The following is a 24,874-nucleotide window of genomic DNA, read 5'->3' on the forward strand; positions in this document are numbered from 1 at the left end:
ATGACGTAATCGCCTGGTTTAACTTTTTGAGCTAGTAAAACATGTGTGCATAATTTTTTTTAAAAAAGGATGTGCCTAATCACTTTCATTTTGCACTCACTTAGCTCAATATTAATAGTTTGCATTGGCTGAGGATTTACAAACAGGCTTAGGAGTGTAACGGTCTAGATTTCTACATCTGATGGCCTGAAAGTTAGAGGGAGTGAAGAGTTTTGTCAGACTCCTAGATCTTTCCTCCCACACATGCTGGCCACCAGATAAATCATGCGCATGAGTTTACAGTGGAGTCAGTGCTGGATGTTAAGCAACACCCAGAAGTGAGGTTCTTGAAATAATTTCCTGTGAAAGCAACAGTAGACAGATTTGCAATCATAGATCACGGCATTAATCAAGTAAACAAACCATCCATTTTTTTGCTGTGGCATTCCTAAAACCCCTTTTAGGAACACCAGAAATTCTGTATAATGGTACTGGCTCATAATGAGCAGATCTGGAGCAGAACGGCAGACTGACACAGGGGGCTTCTCAGGTCTGGGGGGCACAGATGCAAAATTCCTCTGATAATAGTCCTGAGAGTCAGCAGACATCTGAAATGTTGCTTAAATATTTCATAGCATTAATACTTCTTATCTCCATTGTAATGAAAACCTTTCTCCTCTTCAAAACTTTCCCAAAGGTTGCTTATCCCACTCTTTCAGCGAAAAGAAATTTCAGGCAGGGCTGGGAGTGAATCAGTAAGTGTAAACCTTGTCCTGCGCTGTTCTTCATGCTGACAAATTCCCGCTCAGTAGAAGCTGCCGACAGCTGTGGACTGCTCCGCAACTACGGCTAGCTAACGAGGAACGTGCTCTAGGAAACAGGGCAGGTAGGTTTGGTTCAGCATGCTGCAATTTAATGGGGTTTACTGGAGAGGAAAGAACTGGGTGTTGTTGAAGAGGAAAGTGTCAGGTTGGAGGAGGCTGTTGTGGAGCTACACAATGTTCAGCACAGCCCTGATTTTGTTTAGCGTTTTCATTAACAATGGTAATGCAAGTATAACAAGTACTGCTGGTGACGCAGGATTTGGAGGTGCTGGCAATAGAGGGAAAGACCTGGATATCCTTAAAAAAAAAAAAAAAAAAAAAAGAGAGAGAGAGAAAAAGAAAACAGAAGAAAAAGAAAAAACAACTCAAAAAAACCTGGATGAGCTTTGAGTACTGAAGTAATGAAAATGGAATGAAATACAATATTAAAAAATGCAAGGCTGTGCCTGGGGGGAATAAGAAAAAAATTCTAGAAGAAGCTGGGAGCTCATTGTCTGGAAACAGATATGTAGGAGGGAGGGCTCATGGATAGTAGTAAATGGTCATGGAGTGGCAGCAAACTTCTGTGGTGGTCTGCTCATTTCCTAGGCACAAGCGCTCTTAAATAATGAGACATGGCTTTCCAGAGGCATTGGGAGGTATTAGACAGGCACGGCGGACTGATCTGGAGCTGACTGGTAATACTGATTAAAACATGCTAGGGAAGGTGGGAGGAGGTCTGCTGCCAAGGGTCTTGAAAGAAAGTAACTTCAGAAGGAAAGACCGCTGATGAAGGGATACACAGTTCAACACAAAGGGTTGGGAAAAAGGTCTTTGCAGAAGGAGTCTGGACAGATATGAAAGAGGTAAAATTGCATTGGTAAAAGGCAGAGAAAACGATGTTGCAACTATTGACGTGAAGGGTGGTGAGACATATGTTCCGGTTATGAAGCAATTACAAGAATATATAAGCCCTGAAGTGGTTTCAAGCTAAATTCAGATTGGCATCTCCATGCAGAATAATTAACACACAAAAGCTTGAGCATGGGGGCTGAAGACAGCAGAAAATTTCTGAACCCTAAGAAATTAAAGCCATGTTACGTGGAAGGAGGGGAAAAAAAAAAGGAAAGTTTGGAGGAGACAAGAGAGAAACAGTAAAGGCTCAGGGTTTGGAAGCTTAAAAGCTGAAGGGACACATCCCAGTTAAGTGGGGACACTGATCTAGGTGCTGCTTCATTTGTATCAAAACTATTTAGCTATATTCACAGAAGTGTCTGCTTGTGTTAGAAGGAATCTTGGGCTGTAAGGGAACTCTGCAGGTTCTCAAGATGAGTTAGACATCATTGTTTTAATCTGTTTATCCTGTTTCCATAATATTTTTTTATTATTATTTGAACAGCTTAAAAGTCTAGTTTGTTGTTTGGTTTTTTTAAATTAAGCTCTCTGACTGTGGTTAATTTTTCAGCAAGGTAGGTTTTTTTCCAATACAGAATTTACAGAAGTGCCTCACTGACATGGGCTACAGTCCCTAAGGACAAGCAGGACCATTTGGGTTTGTAGAGTGGCAGGAACGGGCTAACGTCAGAGAGGATCCAAGCAGACGACTGCTCCACGTGTAAACCTAGTAGGCACAGTTTGTACAGAATAGGTACTTACCCACTCTATATTTCAGAGTACATGCATGTTTTATAGCTAGATATTTTTATTCTGGAGCTTGGGTCTTATTTATGCCAGAGTAGGAAAGCTGTATGTTTTGATTCATAGAAACTGGTGTTAAAAGTAAAGCAGCATCCTGCACCATAGAATGTGGAACTGACGTTAGAAATAATTGCTCTTTCATTTATCATTACAGTAGAACTGGTGGTGTAACTCTTGACTCTGATGTCAGTAAAATGCAGATGTTTTCTTGTCAGAGTCCTGAAAGGATTTGTGTGAGTGTCTGCGAGAGATCTGTTTGTTTTTAATACATTTAGAGATAATAGATAGACATAATTTCCAGAAGAAAAGCATTGGAGAATTAAATATAGTATGTAAATCCTAAAAACATAAATGGGTACACATGGACCTCACTTGATTTCAGAAAGGATCTCTGAGATGATGAATCTGTGACTGGAGAAGTTACTGTGAGGGAAACTGAACTAGGATTTCCTGTTTAACTCCCATTACGGAAAAAAAAAAAAAAAAGGAAAAAGGCAATAGATTTTCCTTTTTAAAATAAAATGTCTAATCATATAATAACTTTATGTTATCAACAACAGAGTTTTAATTCTTGTCGCTGAGTTGTTATGTTGGAAATTCTACATTATGTTTCAATGGGAGTCACTGCAAATGGGGAATTGCAGGCTGCCCTTTAGTTGTGGCCGTATCTCAGTTTCTGTGCTGCAGACTTCTTTGGTTTTGAAGAAGCATTGAGAAACCCTAATCTGTTCTGAAAGAGGCTGGAGTTTAGGTGTCAAGATGCTCGATGTAATTCCAGGTCTTGGGATAAAGCCAAGTTAAAAATGGCACCACTTGGATCATGAATTCTCATTGTCGTGGTAGTGATTGAGTGGTGTAAACCCTGTGCCTGAGGGGTGGCCAGGACCAGCAGCGTTCCTTGGCTACCTGTAATTCGTGGAATTTCAAAGCTTAAGTCACTTTGTCCAGCAAGAGTCCAGCAAACATTTCCTGGTGGTTGGCTGTAGGTGTTCATTTTCATGGAGTAAATATTGTACTATCAGCTGGATTTCTAACAAAAAAAGGGGATGTATCTTTAAAAGCAAGTTATCTTGTATATGTTTTTACCAGAAAGCACTGTAAATCTATGCTTCTGTAATGAAGGTGATCGGAGTCCCAACACTCTCCTTTTCCAATTGGAACTGAGTTCCAGATCTTTGCCTATTTTTTAAAAAAGATTTTTAGAATATTAATTATTGTTATCATGCTGAAAAATAAAGATGAGGGCTAACAGAAATGCATGAAAAAGACTAAATTTTGTTTTAGAACTAATCTCTACTATTATTCAGTGCTTACCATACTGTGCTTCACAACACAAGAGTTGGCTCTTCTAATCCAGATTTTACAATTTAAGTTTACTTTTCTGTCCGTTAGAAGCACAATGGTGAAAGAACACCAAAACCAGATCCTTTTTTCTGTTATAAAAGTTGAGACGTGACCGTATGTGATTCAAGTTTTAAACTGCATCCAAGATAAAGCCTGTAGAGTTTCACACTAAAGATTAAAATATCTGAGATCTGAGGTCAAAATATTTAGGGTACATGGTACATGGATGGCAAAGGTTCTTCAAGCAACTCTAAATATAGCAGTGGATCCACTTTTCAACCAGCGTGTTCTAATTATCCATTAGAGTAATTAGATTCACACTGGGGGAAGGAAACCTCCTGTTCATTATGCATGAACGTTAAAGATTACATGGCATTTTTAGAATAATCACAGCTCTTTACTTCTGTCCTTAGTCAAGATCTCCCCTCTGCACTCCTGTGCCGTTTGCTGGCTGCCTGCCATCTCCCATGTCAGGGGTGATTGCATCGCATGAGGTTTTGTGGCTGGCCTGTGTGGTGCTTTGGGATCTTTCAGGGTGAAAGGTTCTACTGAAATGTAAAGCATTATTTTTTTTAATTTTTTTTTTTGCATAAAATGCTACCCTGTTTGTCTTAGGTATTTGTGGATTACAGCTGTAACGAAATAGCTGGCTACTCGGCTGGACGACTCAGTGATACGTAATTGGGTACAGAGCTCTTCTCTTCCAGGTCAGCCGCCAGTCACTGGCCCGTGGCTATTTGGCAAGTATATACTAAGTAGGCAACTCCATTCCCTAGTAGCTGAGTGTCCCCGGCACAAAAGCCATGATCCCAAGTGGCGTTAGCATGCCTAGGACTGTCACTGGGGAAGGGTTTTTTATCTTGAAACCGTTCTTGAAGATTTAGGTTAAGATTCATTGCCAGACTGTTGTGAGGAAGTCTACTGGCCATCATGCCCACTGCACGTCTCTGTCTCCAGAGCTGAACTTTTCCTATTTCTTCTCCCTCAAGTATTTTCAGCAGAGTGTTTCTACTAAGCAGCACGTTTATGCATATGTGTGAGGGAGGGAGATCATTGTTCTAGGATTCATTTAGACTTGGTCCAATCCAGTTTCTCACAGTGCTTATGTTCAAGAAATCTGGGGCAGTTCTCAGAAAGGATATTTCCACATATTCTGTTTCATAACAAATTGGAGAGCACATAGAAAACACCAGCTCTAGCTCTGATACAGCTCAACACTGACCACTTTGATCTGTGTCTCCTTAAAGGAGAATGGCTTTTTCTGAAGCACCCAGGTGACTTGGGAACATGCGTCCCCTTATCTTAGGAGCAAGTTGAAAAATCCACTCTTGGCTCTGCCTTACTTTAGTTCTGCTGAAGTTGGTGGGGCCATACATTCTTATGTCCTTGCTAGTGACAGCTAGCCTGCCTAGACCTCAGTCTCCCCGTGCAGACGGTCCCTCTGTCCACTATGAAAACACAGGACACCCAAGTTGAACTGAATGCTGAATACCACCACATGGGTTTGCACTGGTCTGTAACTGAAGAGGTTCACTGGAAGCAATTTGCAAAGAAATCCTTAGGAAACCACCTGGATGGTTATTTTAAATTAAAAAAGGAAGAGATGCCACTTTAAAAAAATAATTTTTAATACTAGGTTTAAGGTTCCATACATGTGATAGTCATTAAAGCTTATTTAACCCTGAAATTATCTGGCCTCTTTAACTCCGCAGGGACTGCAAGGCTCTTGGGTCAGAAATGAAAAATAATGTCAGAATGAAAATGAGACTTTCCTGAGTGCAGGACCATTATTACAGAATATTTTCTTAATCAAGCCTCTTTAAGAGCCAAGTAGCGGAGAAGAAAATGATCGGTCTATAGTGCTTTCATCCACAGGGTCTTTGCCGATGCTTTGGGCCACTGATCTCAATAGGTACAAGTCAGTCCCAAAGGCTGTATGTGGTACACTCACCTAAAATACGTGTAGGACTGATGATTTGTCCATCCGCCATCTCAACTGCAGTACACCCAGTTCCTTGCTACGATACACTTTTGAGATAATCCCCGTGCGCTCTGACATTTGGGCTCTGGAAATTCAGAGCTTTGGGGTTGTTCAGACTGGAAACGTTCAGCAGGAGCAGTGATTTTTTGTCAAGTTTCTGTTACACCAAACATCTGTGGTGTGCCCCACCACCCTTTCCCTGAGGATGAAACATGCTGGAGGGAGGGTGTTGCAAACATTCCTGAACGAGACAGCTAAGCTGGAGTCATAACTGCGCTGGCCAGGGCACTGCTTTGAAGAAGGCTCCCATTAGAATTAAAACATCCCACAACTCTCATCACAACGGCCCTATTCTTGAGTGTGGCTGAACATGGAAATTTAAGGCTGGGGGTGGAGTGGGGGGGGGGGGAGAAAGAGAAGACAGACAAGTAAACAGATAAAGAGGGAGCTCTTGCATGCAAGTGGAATTTCCTCTGAGCACAGGACATTCTTTATCATTAACTGGTCTGTCACAGGAAGGAAAATGGGAAAACAGTGTTTCCTGTTAAGGGGAAGAAAAAAATCAATAGGCCTTGGAAATACCTGCCTGGAAAGAACTTTTTGTATTCCCACCAGCAAGAACAAATAAGTTTTTAACTCCTTTGGAGCGTGAGCTCTGTTTTAAAGCAGTTTGCTTCTTGAAATGGGAATTGAGTGTAAACATGTAATTTAAAAATGATTGGCAGTTCGGGCTGCTTGGTTCTTTCTTGTTTGTTTCAGAAAATGCTCTAACTCCTGGAAATTCCTTCTGTAAGACAAAGGCTGTTTTCAGGGCAGTTTAATTCTTCTAAATTAATTTGTGTCTACGAAGGTAATAATAATTAAAATGGCCATTTGCCATGCAAACACAGTCACTCCTCTAGTATTTTGAGTAAGATGCTCACAGATGGACAATGGATCTGCTCTGGCTTCTGGTAAACAAAGTTTTCTTTTGGAAAGAGCACAGTTGCCAGGCAAGTGCTTGAAGCCTCAGGAGGACAATGAACTACACTGCAGCTCCTGCATCATCTTTTTGGTTGCATTTTGCTCTGAATACAGCAGGGTGGTGGAAGTGTGGGTCTTTCAGAAGAGTGAGAAGAGGCCGGTTCACTGACAGCACTGCAGGAATGGATGCATATGCACAAACAGCCCCAGGGTAAGCTGGGTTCCTCAGGGTAATCCTTTTTCTCTTTGGTGGCAGCTTCCTTCCTTCCTTCCTTCCAAAGGTGGGCCCTGGGATTTAAGTTTGTGCCTCGGTTGTAGCCACGCTCCCCTTCAGTTTGAAGCTGTTCTGAGCCCAGCATCTGTCCTGGGCCCATGAAAAACTATAGCAATGCCAGTAGCAAAACTGGATGAGAAGCTATGTAATCCAGAAGTGTAAATGGAAGAGGGCAAAATAAGAAGAAGGAGGAAGGGAAGATGACCTCTTAGACATGCACAGAAAAAGGGTTGGAAGTCACATCTTTTTAAGTGGCAAGGGAGAAGTGGGCTGAGCTTAAAATGAAACTATCAGCAAGGCTGGAATTAAAAGAAAGCTTTAGGAATGATCTAACTTTTATTTTATTACATTACAGAAGACAAAAAATCAATAGCTGGTAATTCAGACATAAATGAGTTATACAGGCCATTGACACAATGGACCAAACTTTATAACAACCACATCTGATGCTGTCAAGCCACAGGCTTCAGTGGCGCCAGTAATAATTATGGCTGATCACCTCTAATTCAGAGCTGCCTTGGTTGATAAAGGTGTCACTCTGAGTGGCTGCAGCATCAATATCAATTGAGGATGTCATCCAGCAGGTCAGCCTGCTGCAGAGAACTGTGGTTTTTTTAATTGAATAGGGTAAACCCTTGGTTTTCGCCTCCTCTCATTCTGTCTGTAAAAATCATATCTAACTTAAACAAAAATCATTTGGATTCATGACTAAAACTACTTGAATTCAAGGCTAAACGATGACTGAAGCTAACCGTGCTGATTCATAGAAATATATTCTAAAGATAATTTTTAACCGTAAGAGTATCCTCAGGAGAAGACTTCGGTACTTTTCAGTAATCTCTTGCATTGCTGCTTTGATCAATTGATGAATCTGCCACCCCAAAAAAACCCTGTTTGGTAAAATGCTGCTAGGCAATAGAAATTGCTTTTCCATAAACTCACATCGTTATAAGGAAGAAAAGCGAGCACATTGGCTTTGATGTTTTCCTATTGTTTTCTGATTTTTGGGTGGTAGGTGTGTCCATTGACTGTTGGAAAACTGAATTTCACTCTGAGTCATAGGATGAAGTGACTTTGTAAAATAGGTCTTGACCTATAAAGAAAGGAGTCACTTTTACATACCTGTCCCGTGTTTCAGGTGCCCTTAATGCTTAAATCTCTGCAGTCCGATGTTGAAACTGTTAGTCTTTGGATCGATGAGGGATGTTAAGTGTGCTTAAGTATTTTCACATATTGTTATCACTTAGGCTTTGCATTCTTATGTGGAGCAACTGTTTTGTGCTGTGTTGACTACAACTGATTGTGGGTGATGAACAGTGAAAAAACCTTGTGTGTGAGAGGACACGGGGAGTATTTCAGCCCCAGTCACTGTAGCTTTTAACATCAGGAGGACTTAGAAACTGAAATACGATGCAGCAGAGTGCTTTGCACCACAATAGCTTATGCTTGCATAGCTGAAAAATTATTGGAAGTTCCACTTAGAAACGTCCTCTAATCCCTAAAAATATGACGAATGTCAGACTTGGGAGAGAAAAGCCAGAAGGGCATCGTTTTAAATGCAGCGTAGGCAATAGCAGCAGCACCACAGTGAGTTAGTTCGTAAGCTTGCAGTGCTGTACGGCTTGGGGCTGTTCTGGTACTTTTTAAGTAGCGGAGAAAGAAAGTGCCTGTCACCTGTACGTTTGCAGGCACACCAAGAAACAGCCCCGTAGTTATCCTTCAAAGACGCGGGGCTTGATTCCAGCCCTGCGCAGGCTAGGGCTGAGAAATCCCAGTCCGTCAGCGTAAACCATAAAAGCAGCGCTATTCATCCTCCCCAGACCCACACAATCACGCTGCATCCGCTTCACGGGCTTCTCTGCTTCCCTCCTCGTCTCCGGCTCGCTCTCCTCCTTTTCCCATCGCAGGATCTTCCTGAAGCCCGGACCATGCGGGCATTTGGGAGCCAGCGCGTTTGTGTGCAAGGGCTTCTGATCAGCCCCCGTCAATCATGTCAGCCCCATCCCTGGGTTTTCCTGCGATCCGGCAGGCAGCTGCGCAGGCCCTTCAGAGGCAGCACTGTTTCTTTCTCTGTTTACTCGTTTCCAATGGCAATTGCACCACCGAGTCTCAGTACGTCTGGAACTTGGCCTGGGGCTGTTTTGGTTACATTGAAGTTTTTGCTTCAGCTCTGCCAGATTTAAATGGTGACTTCACCAGCGCTGAGCTAAAAAGGAGAAAAGGGGAGGAGGGAGGTAGTGTAGCGAGCGGGAGCGAGCGAGGGAGAGGGCCAGGGCATTACATCATCAGTTGGACGGGAATCAAATGGGAAGGATATGACTCACTCGGGCTAGTTAAGCTTTGGCTCAAGTTCTACATACACTCATTCCAGGGCTCTCATGTTCTGCACCTCAGCAGGGAATTCAGGCTCAGTGATGTCCATGAGGTTTGTTTTTAATTTTCTTTTCCTTTTCTGATTTTTATATACTTTTCCCCCCCTCTTGCCTTCCTCCTCCTCTCCTCCTCCCCTCCCTAGTCCCCCTTTCCCACTCTTTCTTCCACTTCGACAGAGTTTGTTTTCTGGTGCGTGCAACCTCTACTCTTAGCAGCAGAAACAGTGTTTTTTTGGACCAAACCAAACCCAAACAAGGAGCACAGCAAACTTGAGAGAAGTTGGGTGGTTTGTTGTGTTTTGGTTCTTTCCCTCCCCACCCCCCCTACCCCCCCACCCCCCACCCCCCCCATCATTGTGTTGCTCCTAATCGGAGGAGACAGGGAGAGAGTTAAAATGCAGGAACCAATGGCTTGGACGGTGATGTAATGCTGGAACTGCAGGGTTGTTAAGTAATGTGAGAGGAAGGGGGTCAGGGTTGCACAGCATTTACCTGCTGTCAAGGGGCTTTAAGTTTATTATCAATTGCAGTGACTGTAACTGGCTTCAGACTGCACTCTCTAATTATTCGCAGACTCTCCTTTTTTATCTTTTATTATTAAAAGTAAAACTATATTACGGTATTCTAAAAAATGTGATATTATCACAGCTGCAAATTATTTTCCACCAGGGTTTTTTGATATTTTTTTACATGGCTTGAAACTGGGTGTCGCTTTCAAAAAAAGCCCGGAGAGAGTGAAAAGAGAAAGGCAAAGGCAGAAAGGGGTGGTTCTTCGAGCGTAGCTGGCGAATTTGAAACTGTACGAAGAGAGCAGTTCAGCCTCTGCCTAGCAGAGCGAGTGAAAGCTCCTACTGCTGGAGATCCGCTGGAGAAAATAAAGCATTTAAGGGAGGCGGTTTGCAGAGCTCATCCCGAGGAACCTCGGCGTTTCATCCCTAGCACCTGTCAGCAGCATTCTGATCCGTAGCTCACCCTGGGCTCGTTGCTGTTCCGTGGGCTGCTCTCCACCCCTTGCTGGACCTGCCGAGGTCCCGACCCTGCACGGCAGATCCCCCTGTGTCACGGTCCTGCTCTCTAAAACTCCCGAGGAGTTGGGGCATCTTACCCACGTGCGTTGCCTTTGCAGGACAGAGCACTGTGCTGGTGTTACAAAGCCTGCCTGCCTCCTTACACGAGTTTTACTCCTTTTTCCACAGAGCTAACAGCCTCTAGGTCTGGGTGGGAGGGAGAAAAGGTACCTCTTCCCCAAGGGCGCTCTGAGTACATCACCTGTAGGCTGGGCCACACAGTTTGACACCGACTAAGCCCCTGCTCGGGCATTGCGTGTGTTTAGATGTGGGATGAACGTGAGATACCAGGTGTGTGTTGGTGTCCTCAGGATACCCACTCTGCTGGAGGAACTCTGTATCAGGTTTCTGTGTCAAGAGCTGTCTGCTCTTAAGATGCTGCTCTCGGAAGTGCCCTCTTCAGGGAGTTTCTGTCTTGGAGGGAAGCACTGGATCAGCAGCGGACCACAGATTTGCTTGGCTAAAGAAAGCCTTAAACACACTCTTGAGGGTTTGGAGGGGTTTTTTTGCAACCTGTACTGGGGCCTGACTGAGGGAGATACCAAACAGTTCTGCAGTGATGGCAAACCCTCCCCATCTCCATCTGAACAAGAGCCCCTGCCCAGCTCCTGCCTTCCCTTCCCCCTGGCAGCCCTCCGCAAAGCCATCTTGTGCCTAGCTGTTTCGTCCGCGCACTTTACTCACAGGTTTTTCCTAAATGCCCTGATTTCCAAGCTCCTCAGCCGACTGCTCAAGCACAAACAGTTGCTCATGTGCCAAACTTTTATCATTTGAGAGCCTAACGTAAGGCCGCACCCGGCTCTGGCCCACGTTGCAGTGCAGATATACCATATGGATTAGATTGCGCAGTGCTCTGTTGAGGATGTGTGGGTTGTGGAGGGAGCTGAGCTGCTGCAGGAGTTCCCGTAGGATTTCTGACTCATATTTTCTCCTAGAAACGTTGGGAAGTGCAGCTCTGCAGACCATCAGAGTAAAGCAGAGTAGATTCTTCCCTTTGCCTGCCTGCTTCTGATGCTGAGGTGGACTTGCCTTCACTCTTTCCCTTCCTGCCTTTTCTGGCTGGAGACTTTGTGCAGGAAAGTCCATCAGTGTAGTGTCCAGCCATGTTGGCAAGACACTGGGCAGAGGATGACAGACTGTCGTGCTTCATCTTTGCCTATGCAGAAATGCATCCTTACTATTTCTTTTATAAAAACACAGATAAATACTTGGTGTGGTGTGGCCTGGACATCTTTGGGCATCGGGTTGCCTTCCATGGGGGATCGGAGTGTCACTTGTCTAGCCACAAAGGAGAACATCTTGGTGCTTTAGTCTTTGTGGACTGACCGGTGACCCTGCCTTGTGCTCGCAACTTCCGCAAAGCAACTTCATCTTCTCCACCCTGCTGATTTGTGCTTGGCGAAGTTAGGTAGAGGGTGTAAAAATGTGAATCCTGCTTCCCTTCCAGAAGTGCATTGTAACTCCAAGTTACAGTTCACTTTTGCTGCTTAACTGATCTCAACACAGCACCACAGAAAAAAAACCAACCAAACAACCAGTTTTAAAGGCTTCTTTCAAAAAGTTGCAGTTGTAAATTCCATGTGCATACACACACATGCACACACACGTGTTTGTGTGTGTGTATTGCCTATTGAAGCAACAAAGCTTATAATTAATGAGGTATAACTGCCCTGACGAGAGCCAGACAACTCTGGTTGTGCTTGACAGGTGCTCTTGAAATGCACATTCATCTTGGACAACAAAAAAATGAAAGTAGCTGCCCATTTTGGATTCCTCCAGTGCTAGCTGCTGCCTTGAAGCCGACGTGCAGGTAAGGCTGTGGACTTGCAGCTCCATCGTCAGAAGTCAACAATTCTGACAGTCAGCCTCAACATGTTTGAAGCCAGCCCTTCTGGCAAGAGATTTTCATATTGAAGGATGATATCTTTAGAGACCTCATTTTTAAACAGCAGCCAAGAGAAATGTTAACGGCATTCTGAAAAAGAGCATCAGAAGATACAGTCAGAAGCACATGTAACCTGTCAAACAAACCAGAGGCCAAACACACCAGAGCTGGGAAGTGCTGTTTGCACTGGAGAGCTGACTGTGCGCAGCCGGCCGGTGAAGAAAGGCAATCTGCTCAGAGCAGAGCCCAGCTGGAAGAGTCCCAGCAAATTTTCCCCACCAACATCCCAAGTAACATTTCCGCCTGCATCGTTGAATGTGTGCATTGGCAGAATATCCACTCTATAAGCTGTGTGTGATTTTAAGCCATAATTTGGTGCTCCTTAGCTGGTCTCTGCATGCATAATAGAATGGGCTCTGCAGTTGCCATACAAAAGCAAGAGGTAAAAATCAGAGTTTCTTTTTGTTTCACTGACTATGACACCTCTGCCCCTGTATTCCTCGATTTTCCTAGCTTTACAGTGAGACTATTTCCCTCAAACATTTTTGGAAGGCTTGGCTGATATTTGTGAAGCCCAGTGAAGTTTTCAGAGTCGGCATACTGAGTGCTGCGGTCATGGCAGGCCCGATGTTGGGCAGAGGTGGTGGCAGGGCTGGCCTCGCATCACCTTTTGGACCCGGCGGGCACGAGACCAAGTTGTCTCCTGCGCTTGGGTGAGGGTGCTGGGGCAGGAGCGGGCCTTCTCCACCCTTCCCGTCTCTCTCTCCTCACCTTCCCACCCTTCTTTTGTTCGTCCTGCACATGCCTGGGCCGCGTTCAGCCCAAACTGTTGAGATCAGCTTTGCCGAAAATTACACTTCAGATCAAACTGTGAGTTAGGTTCCTTCGGTGTGAAGTGAATGCTGGGTCTTTCTCTGCAGCTATAGATAAACCAGATATGAAGGTAATTACATCTCATTCCTATCTGACTCTCTTATTTGCCATAATCTCTTTTAATCCCTTTGATACTCATCATAATAATGTTAATCTTAATGAACTCATTTGGTATTAATGCGGATGTGATTTGTAAGTTCAGAGCAGGCTTGCCATCCTTGTTTAGTGTTCATTAATATCCACTTAACTGTGTTTATGCTCTCTTTCTCCTGCAAATGGACTTGCATATCTCTGTCTTCCACCTAGCTGATGTGGCAATTCCTGTAGTGGAACTGTCTTTCCACACTCAGGTTTGTATTTCCTTTCTGTTCCTCTTCCTCCTTACATATCCCAGAGAAAAGAGCTGATGGAAACACTGCATCCATCTGCTAGTGGCTTTCTGTACCCCATCGCTTACTCACTTCTTCCACTTTCTATATAAAAATCGAAGGAACCCTGGTCCTCTTGCTTCTCATTCATGTGGCATTCCTTCTTGGATGGCTTCAGAGATAGAACCTTACTATAGCCCTCATTTTATTGTCTCAGTGGGTGAACGAGTAGGAGACACAACTCCGAATCTTGGCAGAGAGACAAATTGTTTGTTGCTCGCTACCATACTCTCCCTGAGCGCTCTGTTCATGGGTGGGGTACCTTGCCCAAACAGTTTCTGACGTGACCAGCCAATTCCAGTGAGGGAGGACTACGTTTGGATGTTGAACCTGGTCCAAAGCTTGCTGCAGTGAATGTGAGTGCTGCCTTGATGGGGTCTGGATAAAATCTGTAAAGCTATCCTCTTTTCATTCCTTTGAGCACCTACGTGTTTGCAACATCTCTACCTTTGGGACGTGCCCTCCTGAAAAACTACTTGTTCAGCCACAGTGATCCCAGCCCTATGAACCCTGGATCCCTGTTTATGGCTGATTTCCCTTCTACAGGGGTACTTGTGTTTGTTTTTAAATGTGGCGTGGAATTTCTGTGTTGTGGTGCTTGCCATCTTCCCTTCCACTTCCTTCAAACACATTTTCAAGGCCTTGATTGTAAAAAAAAAAAAAGAATTATTTTTCAGCCCCAGTGACACACATTTTGCTTTTTAGGGCTTTTGGATCCTGACAGAGCCAGGAAAGTATCATTTACTTAACGGAACACTGTTTATTCCATCCCCACTTCCATTCTTTATTTTATGTTCTGATGTTTCCTTGTAGCATCAGCTTCCTATGTTTAAATGAGTAACTGTACTGAAAACATCTATTTTTTAATTTGCTGAAAGATTTCTGCACATTGTAGTAAAACTACTAGTTGACAGTGAGAATTGTGGTCTCTCAGATCAGCACAAGCTGTATTTGTGTGGTGGTCATTATTTTAACATAATATCTTTCATTCAAGAGCATCACAGGACATTTTGCAAATTGAAGCCATTAGTCAAACATATTAAAGCTATTTATTACTATGAATACAAGATATATTCATATAAATAATAAGATGGAGGGGTTTACTACAGATATCTACAGCTCTTGTGCTGCTCCATGACCATAAAGAATATGGGCAGTGTGGTTCAGATGGGCACTGTTTTCTGGAGATCAATAAATCTGTGCTCGTTAGTAGCAGCAAAATAATAATAATAAAAGTTCATTATGCTTTCTCTAAATGTCAACTAGTTATCACAAGCCCTGTCAAAAATAATACGGTTAGAATGTTTTGCCACACTGGAAAAGCCCATCCGCACCAGTAATTTTATATGTCAGTTTTAACATGAGCTAGTTTTTTCCAAACTGAGTCTTAAAAACCACAACAGAAAAAACTTACTAGACCAGATCCTCCCTTGACCTCAGTTTAAGGGCACTCAGTATCATGTAAAAAATGTTCCAGTACTGTGTTCTCGGTTGTCATTTGGTTTCCAGATAGAAGTGAACTTTTCTTTCGCTGCAGCTAAGGATGTGAGCTGTGTTTCTCCTGTACTGTCACTCACAGGACTGCAGGAATTCCCATTGCTCTGAATACTTTTTAGTTTTCTGACATCCTTCGAATAAGTGAGTTTCTTTTGTAAATTCACATAGAAGTAAGATTGGCTGAAAAATCAAACTAAAAGACTAAATTAAGGTTTGGTTTAAGGATTGCCTGAACCAAAGCTCCTTGCCGTTGGAATCTAGAGTATGAAACAGGGATGTGTTGCACAGAGTACAGATTAGTACAGAAATCTCTGTATGCATGGATCTGTATGTGTATATAGTGTCATCCCCCCAAATATACTTGAGGCTGCAAGGCAAAATTAACCTGTTATTCCTAAGCAATCCTGTCAGAAAGAATTTATCACATAAATAAGATCCCAAGTTGCATGACTTAAGGTGGTGATGTAGGTATATACATTGGAATGACAGTTTCTTTTCTTTTTCTTTTTTTTTTTAATTGAAACTGTATTAGCACTCCTCAGCTCTACCTCCGATTTCAAGTTTTTTCAGAAAGAGAAATCGCATCTTGGGCAAAAAATTAAACAACAATTAATAAGGGACATTGCTGTGCATCAGTAGGTGTTTTGTTTTGCTTTTTACTTACTAGTCTTGTGCATTATGGAACTTTTTCCATTCAGAGCAAAACCTGATGCAGCTACTGCAATTCAGTAGATACTGTAATATGTTGAATGAACCAAGAATATGTAGCAAATTCCCTTTCAGCAATTAATCTAGCCATTTTTTAGTTTAAACTGTTTTGACAAGACTCTGTAGTGCCCTCTGAGAGCTGCCGCATACTTCAGGAAAAGTACAAAATCTTACCAGCAACATTTATAAAAATATAATGAGAAAATAAACGAATATTACAGAGAAAAATTGAGTATAGAGTTAGTTCAAAAAGCATGGATTTATAAAGATCTATTTAGAAAAGTGAAATGTGGTTGATTGAAAAGTTTCCAACAAGGTTCAATAATTGTTAAAATTCAGGCTTTTGGCAAATAACATTTGTTTCAAGGGAAATTGGGAATTGTTTCAAGGGAAAATGCTTTCCCTTCCAAATTGGTAATTGTGTTTGCTGAGATTTTTTTTTTTTTGTTATTTTAAAAAGGTCTTAAAAATGAGCAGCTTTCTCACTTGCTGTACACTGAAAAATTATTAAGCTTTGTACATTTTATTTTCTTTTTGATGGCCCGTGTCTCTTCTGATGGTTCTGTTACTTGTGATTTGTTTCTGTGGGAAAATGCCCCAAAGTGTGAAGAGTTGCAGATGATAAGAAAGGCAATAATACTGTGGCAATTGCATGTGTTACATTCCAGAGTTTTTAAACTTCGGTCTCACCTGGTGCCCTGGACAAGTTCTTGACTGACAGTACAGCCAGCAGCAACTCCATCTCAGTCTCCTTCACCTACCCCTGCCCCACCCCCCCCCCCAAAAAAAAAAAAAAAAAATTAAAAAAATAGTTCTTTATCTCGGTGAGACTTGTTTTAAAGAAGCAATGCTCCATAAGAACTATTTGGAGTGTAGATAGGGCTGAGCTGTATGTAGGAAGGGTATGAGTCTGCTGCTTCCCCATGCGGCACTGAGCAACGGAGCGCTGGATTTCGGCAGCAGATCTACATTGGCATGTGTCTCGTGTGCACAGCAATTATCAAATAGGACAAACATTAGATATAATAAGTAACTGATTGGCTCAGGGTCAGATGTTTGGGTTCACCCAAACAATCCCCAGAGGACTTAGAAAGAACTTCTCTATTGCGGGGAGAATAAAAACCCTTCTGTGCCCAAAGTCTTGAGCAGTTCAAGGTGAAATCTGTTTGGACTGTTGGATAACCCCAAAATGGGCACCCCAAGACTGCGCACGTGTTCCTGGGTGAGCCTGCAAAGACTTATAGTGAGTGGCACCCACGCGGTGGGCGAGTTGCACGGTGGACGGATGCCATTACAGACATAGTCCCTAGGTCACAGGGAGAGAGCATCAGGAGAAGCGGAGATCGGGGAACTCGGTTTATTTAGCCTAGGAAGAGATGCCTAACAGGGGGTCTAACTGCAGCCTTCAGCTACTTACAGGCTAGTTACAGACCGGGCAGGGTCTGCCCCACTTTGCAGCCTGAAGGCAAAAGACAACAGTCACAAGTTTCAGCAAGAGAAATTCCCATGGGACCTAAAGACAGAAAGGCTCCCGCAAAAGACAACAGTCACAAGTTTCAGCAAGAGAAATTCCCGTGGGACCTAAAGACAGAAAGGCTCCCGCAGGAGGAGCGTGGCGAGGCACAGCAACAGGCTAGAGAGATGGTGCAGTCTCTGTTGCTGGAGCTTTTCACACTTTGTTTAGAAAAGTCCCCCAGCAGCCCGCTGTGATGCTGCATTTAGCCCTGCTTGGAGCAGGAGGCTGGACAAGGTGATCTTCAGAGGTGCCTTCTGGCTGAAACGGTTCTCTGGTCCTGCACTGGTGGCAGCGCTGGCTGGCTGTACGGGGAGAGGAAGCAGGAAGAATTTTGATGATGAAAAAGCAAGAAGCAAATGGCAAGAGCATAATGTCATCTAAAGCATATCCCATACCTGCTTGTGTCCACTTTGTTTTGAGAAGTAAGAAGTGTATGCGCTCATGTGGAAGGTGTAACTGGGGACTCTTGAGTTGCTGTGACTGAGGAGAGAGTAAATTACACTTCAAGGTGCTTCATTTCCTGGCTGTCCCACCGTGCTGTAAGCGAGGGTCACCAAAGTTTTAGGAGATGCCTGATAAGCATGCAAAGATAAAATAGGAATCCTGACAACCAGCCATTTTTGTCTGAAATCAGCCAAAATGAAGCCAAGGATCTTTTCATTTCGTAAACAGCTGAATTAAGTCTCGTTCTCTGCTTGACTAAGTATTTTCTGCTTATAGTCAAGAATTGCAGGAGAACGATAAAATGCTATGAGAAAATCCATCTCTGAGGTATTTCTAAACCAGTCAGCTGTTTAAACACCACTCTTTGCCCCCTCCTTTTTCGTTATACAAAAAAAAAAAAAAAGGGGTGGGGGTGGGGATTAACCCATAACAAATAAAACTTCTGGGCCTCTGTGGTGTTTTTCAGCATGTTTTGCAAAACTAGGAGAAAAGCTTTGTCCATCACCATGCGAGGGATCCATTTGCTAATATCCCTGTAAGCTCCAAGTATGTTTTACAGGAACTTAGCTAGTAAAAGCTGTTCCCACTATAAAACTAATGGCACATTAATGCCTTTTTGCAATGAACTCCTTGTCTACCTTATCCTGCGTTTGTATTTGTCCATTAACTAATGACTATCCAATATGCTGTCACTGATATCACATGTAAAATCATACTTTGCCCTTCTGCATGCTCAGTTATTTTATTATTGCAAAATTAATAATTTATGATGGAGCATAACGTAAAGACTGAGGAACAGTCACGAGTTTTCACTGACAAAAGCCTGTGCAGTGACACTGACTGAATCTCATATTCGTCTTGAGCTAAAAGGTTTAGAGAAGGATGTTTTTCCTATTTCAGAGGGTTCCAAAAGTGCAGTCCTGGAGCATACAGCTGGCACATTCCTTACTGTCACGTATTCACCTTGTTTGCATCCTCTTTTCCTGTAATCAAGACAAGCTTTGTCCTTTTAAAGTGCTGTGCCTGATGCTTCAGTAAATGTCAAAGATGATTTTGCACCACTGTCCGATGGAGAGCAAATCCGTCTGAATCTGGACTTGTGGTAAAAACTTCCTGGCTGGAAGAGCTAATCCCCTCTGAAAACAAAACAAAAAGTCCTGCACCTTCCTGTAGAATATACTGTTTTCCTTTTGCCTTGAAAACGGCATTATTATCTAGTTAATTTATTAATGAACCTAATCAGTCTGTAAGTAAGGTGGTTTTGAAAATATCAGTGTTGGTTCTGTTTTTCATTAATACATCGATATTGATGCTCACTTTTGTAACTAGCTGTTAAAATCAGTTAGGAAAAATCTTGGAGAGAAGACATGAAAGAGAGGAATGAGTTGGAATATTAGGTTGTTTCTAGGACAGGAACTGAAGAAAAACAGATTTAAGGTTTCTTTTGAGTCATTGGTTTGCTTATTGCAGGTGAGCTGTAACTAACTAGTTATACATGAATAACTTGATGACTTAGTGACTGAAATTAAAAATAATAATTTAGGTTAACTTGATATGACTTAATTTCTTAATAATTCTGTGCAAATAAAAAAGAGCAAAGACATTTTCTGGTTTACAAGAAAATTAACTCTTTAAAATTAGCTAGGTAAACCTCCTAATTAATACGGTATTTCAGATTGGAACATTTACAAATGTTGAAAACTCTGCTTTTCAAAATATCTATTCTTCCTCACCTGTAATACTTTTAATATATAATTTATTAGTGAATTTAATAATTTTGGTCAACCTGAAAGTGCTGCTTTTGGTAAATTATCTATTTTACTGGGGGAAAAAAAAGTCCAGCTCTAGCTTTTGAGCTTGGCTTCAGTTTCCTGCGTAAATCACGTCGGTTACAATGCAAGTGAATTCACTGCAACAAAGTATATTTAATTTGCACATACTCTATAGATAATTGAAGTCTCCTCACATAACTTTAGAGTTTGAGATGACATTAGGAACCTGTCGAAAAAGCTTTTTGTCATTTCTAACATGAGCATGGCACCGTTCATGCTATGAAAGTAAGGAGGTTGCTGCAGAAGAGGCTTTTGCAACTTTATTTTTTCCAGTGTATTTTCGTCCTCAGGCGGTGTGGGCTGCAGGGCCAGCGATACACTGTGCTATACTTTCGTCATCTCTGCCATCAGTAGAACTAGCTATGAATTACAGTGGCTGAAGAAATTTTGCAAGGTTTGTAAAACTCGAGAATATTAAAGGAGGGCATGTAAATTCATGTCGCTAGGTGCTTGCAGGATTGGAGACTAGATGTCCATAGAAGATGATTGAAAAAACTTGTTTCCTCGCCAGTGACAGATTAAAAATAACTCTTCACTTTAAGCTGCCTGTAACACTGGTTCCAATCTTACAAGACCTCTGGGAAAAATGTTCTTTTTGCTTCAGCAGGAACCTCGTGCGCAGTGACCTAGAGAGTTAAATCTTCTGTTTGCTGCCTGTATTCCCTGGAGTTGCAGCGACTGATTTTGCCTGTCTCGGGTTTTGACGATTTGAAATACCAAAAGGAGTTGGAAGGATTTTCACTGTCACATAGACCTGAGGACTGGTGGTCAGTAGGGCAGGTGTGACTGGATGCCCAAAATTATCATTTCGTTTGAAAATCATGTTCCTGTTCTGATGGGAAATGTCTCAATTATTTTTTCTTCTATTTTGTTTAGGGAAGAGTCAAAAGTTAATGAGGAAGCCTGTGAAACTCCATTTTAAGGTTGCATTCTTTAAGTCATAAAATGAAGGTACTCTGGGTGAGACAAAATATATTAAATATTAAACACAGCATTCAGGATGGCTCTTTCTTTAATGGGCATTTTCCTCAGAAAAGAACACAGATGAAAAATATGTAATCCTAAGTCTAATAGGAAATCTGTCAAAACCTGCCAAATTTGCAGCAAGGTTCTGACTGTGATACACTTTCAGTTGGTGTCATTTTTACCCAGTAACGTGGAGTTCTTGTTTGGTTATTTCTCTCTGTAAGCACAGATATGTTGCTTAAAAAAAAGGAAAAAAAAAAAAAACAAAGAAGTCTGAGCAGTTGAACCATATGTTTATATCATAGCTCCTAATGTCAGAATTTTAATTGATTTTCCCATATTCAGGGTTAGGAGGGGGCTGTATCGTGTTCCACGACGTCATAAAAACAAAAATATTTAAAATATGTTTCAAATAAGAGAAGAAAAAATGCTTAACTTAGAAAAGATGTGGGATTCATTAACAAAGGAAAATACTGGCCACAGACCAACGGCAAGCCAAATGTTTTGCCAGCAGTTTGCAGTTCACAGTCATCATTGCATGTCACTCTGCCTCCTGCACCAGCCCCTCCGACCATATATGCCTTCCTTTTAAAGAGAAACCTGTCTGGTTTGAGTTGAATAAATTAATTTGGGTTTACTTAGTTTAAAAACAAAAATACAGAGGGCCCAATTTTATTTCATTATGCCCGGGGGTAAAGCAGTCCAAGGTAATTACAACCGCAGCGCTGGTTGCTCTATCTTAATTAAAGAGGGTTTTTTTTGCACATAGGTTTTTGCACAACATAATAAAATAGTTTGTGGTCTGGCTAGCCTCAGTGTCACAAGAGTGTACTCACTTGAGAAATTGTCCAGCTTTTCCGAAAGCTGAGGCCCTTCCATGCGAGGGGAAGCGTGGAGCTGCTCGGCAGAGCACAGGTAGTTTGCAGTCCTTCCTCCTTGGTGTAAGGGCACCATCGTAAATCCCACAGCAAGCAGCCTTTCATACAGCCTTGTACACTAAGCGGCACACTTGTCAGCAGCAATGAATGCGGGCTTCAGTAAGTCTTTAAGCAATTAGAAATGTGCAACGCTGGTTACACACCTGTGACCAAACTTCCAAAGTTTCCTAGTAATAGTTTGGGTTGTTTGGGATTTTTTTATTTGGGGGGGGTGGGGGTGTCTACTTTGCAAATAAATATGATTGGTTGCTTAGCAAATCCTTTTAAAGAAAAGGCATCAAAGACATTTAAATAACATACCTGGGAAGATTAAAAAAAACCCCAAACTCAGATCCCAACAAGCATGGCTAAGATGACCTGTTATTAGAAAAGTCAAAGGAGGCATGTTTGCTAGTTGAATAAATCAAGTAGTGTTGTAAAAAGACTGTCTCAGGGATGATTAAGGGTAAGTGATTTTCATTACAACATTAAGTTCTTCTTTCTGTTGTGGTGCTTTTTATATCACATCAAGCTTAGCTATTAACTTACGCTGCTTTAAAAAGCCCCAGCGCCTCAATTACTTAAATCATGACCTGGCGCATTGATTAAGAAAGACAGCAACACAGCCCAGCTTTACTTAATGCTCCGGAACCTGACACAGGTCCTGTCTTTGGGTGCTCTATCTCATGCAGTTGGCAAAACTGGTTTAATTCAGTCTTGCAAATACAAGTGGATGACTCCAGTCAGTTAAATGTCACCGCCTCCAACAAGTTCCCCTCCCCACCCGGTGTTAGGGCTTTCCTTTGAGTTGCACAGCTTCCCCTTTTCTTGGGTTTGGATTCTTAGATATTTAGGGCCCCAGTTGTCCTCAGGCCAGATTGTGGTTTTGCTATCTTGCTCATTTGCAAGGGCAAGGTTCACGAATATTCTGAACTTCCCAAGAAGGGTCTCAAGGAACATCCAAAGGGACCTAGATGCTTTGCTCAGTGACCAGCAATAGAGTTTATTTTATTTCTTTCTGTTGGGGGCATGGATTCCCCTATGGAGAGGCAAGCGAGTTCAGCTTCATCTGCTTGAACTGATGATGAACAGTTTCACCTGAGCTTGCATTTACAGAGGAGAAAGTGCCTGTGGGCTGTGCGTTGTACCCCAAACCAGGACTCCAGCCAAGGGGAGGGCAGCCCGCAGCTGCATTTGGGCTGCTCTGAAGCACCACTAGCAGTGGCTGCCCGCAAGGTAAGGGGAGCTGGAACGTGTGGTGTTTGACAAAGCTGAAGTCTCTTCCAGCGTCCCTAGGCATGGCCCAGGTCCTTGGCAATGCTGGCTGCATAGGGCTGGACTGTGATTACAGACATCTGGGCTTCCTAGAGGTCTTGGTGCCTAGGATGAGATGTGTGTAAATGGGGAGAATTAGCCTGGAGGTGGACCAGAGTGGCTTCCACCGCCCACACCTCAGTTCAGAACATGAAAATAGTGATTTACTTCCCACTCTGTGTGTTGGTGCTGAAGCAACAACATCCAAGTATACTTCTAGAATGCAGCTGCCAAAGAAACGTTTCACAACGAACACAGGGGCATCCCTGTGGCAGCCTCAGCTGAGGTGCTAATGATTTCATAACCTGTTCTTTTAATTATGCAAGCTATAAAACCTGCTGAGACTGTTCGGCACGGGGGTGCCTGCTGCCAGGGCAGAAGCCAGGGCACAACAGTGGCTTGACAACGGGTTTGCATGTGGAACGGATCTGTCCTGTGTGTTTTACATACATGGCTTTGAAACTACAAGAAAACAGCCACTTTCCATTTCCATTTGCATTAGAGGCTTCTCATGAATATCTGAAATAGACATTTATTGTGACCATAACCCTACCACAAATTAAAATCAGATCCCAAGTCCCCTGTGAAAAAGAAGCTCATTCTCATGTATGGAGATGTCAGAAATGATACTAAATGACACTTAACTTTAAACCCCAAACACTATGCTTATCCATGGCTTAGGGTTAAATCTACAGTGGAAATAAGACCAGGAGCTAAGCAAGGTTTACAGGGGTGGGGGACGTCCCAGTAGATGTATAGCCACAAGCTAAAGAACAAACAGCTGGTTATATGTGTCTGCCAAATGCAAAGTGTCTTGCATATATACTGCTGCATTTTCTTCTCTTAAGCCACAGATTACCTTTGTTCCATATCCTGCATAGACCAGGCCAGATTTATACGAGGTGTAATGTTGTCGATTCAGATGGCTTGTTGCTATAGAGAAAGAGATAAAGGCAGATTACCTTGTTGGTCTAAAAGGTACATATCTGAATCATTATTCCTAAACATTCAGTTCTCATCAAATTTTACGTCTAAGCCATTTTAAGGACTTGTTATCTGGTAGATGTTGATATATTATACCAGGGCTAAATCCGTGCCTCACAAAATAGAGAGACTGTGGGCAGGGGGGAAACAAAAAGATGCTGACTTGCAATCTGACTGCCACTATTCTTTACATTCATCATATTTGCCTTTCCTGTTAAAAAAAAAAAATAATGAAAAAGAACGACAACAGAAAACACGGAGCAGAGTGAGTAAGCCATGGCTTCCGACCCCTGGAAACTGGCCATACTCACTGCTGTGCAAATTCCTGCTGCTCTCTGAGCTGAGATCATGCTGTTGGAGATGGCAAGTGTATAGAGCACAGATCTGTATCTTTCTTCCACTGCTAAATATTAACAGTAAAAAATAAATGCAGGTGATGCAACAGGCTTTGGCTAGGCCTCTTTATGTGACTGTTGAGATATTTTAACCAGATCAGTCAAATGTCTGGCTCCCTGTGGGCCAAATCAAATAGATCTGATGTTATTGTAAACTGAGTGGAGCTGACACTTTGTTGTTAGCTGAAGTTAACTTTTTTCACATGTTCACCTGCGCTGTATTGGCATGGCTAAGGGTAAGTGTGTGACAAACACTTGCTTATTTTACAGGACACATCTAGAAAAGTGCATGTCTTCTCCTTTCCATTCTCCTTCTTCTGCCTCTTCCCCTTCCTAAGCTGACAGTCCTTTTCCCCTGCCCCTCTCCACAGCTCCAAGCAAACAGTTGAAAAAAAAAAAAAAAGAGAGAGAGAGAAAAAAAACCCCCACAAAACCAACTAATGTTTCTTGAATGTCAGCATGCTTTGACTTTGTCAGGCCAGCAGGAGAGACAAATCACATTGTCAGAGGCCTTCCAGTGACAACTTCAGGGTACCAGTTCCCACAGTTTAAATCTGGAAACCCTTAATGCAAATGCTGCAGTCGATTCCAATGGCTGTAGTGGTGCTTGACTGCAAAGTGGTGCTTTGGAGCT

At 42.6% G+C, this 24,874-nt stretch overlaps 1 protein-coding gene across 1 annotated transcript in view; it reads left to right on the forward strand.

Moving 5' to 3' along the window:
• The first annotated feature begins 9,423 nt into the window (after positions 1-9,423).
• LOC130149011 (cyclic AMP-responsive element-binding protein 5) overlaps positions 9,424-24,874 on the forward strand; it is a 100,493-nt gene continuing 85,042 nt past the window's right edge. Inside the window, exon 1 of the mRNA XM_056338232.1 lies at positions 9,424-9,467. Within this exon, the coding sequence (XP_056194207.1) occupies positions 9,457-9,467 (11 nt within the window). The 5' untranslated portion in view covers positions 9,424-9,456. The remainder of the gene's footprint in view (positions 9,468-24,874) is intronic.

The sequence above is a fragment of the Falco biarmicus genome, chromosome 4 (genome assembly GCF_023638135.1).
Source record: "Falco biarmicus isolate bFalBia1 chromosome 4, bFalBia1.pri, whole genome shotgun sequence".
Lineage (NCBI taxonomy): Eukaryota > Metazoa > Chordata > Aves > Falconiformes > Falconidae > Falco > Falco biarmicus.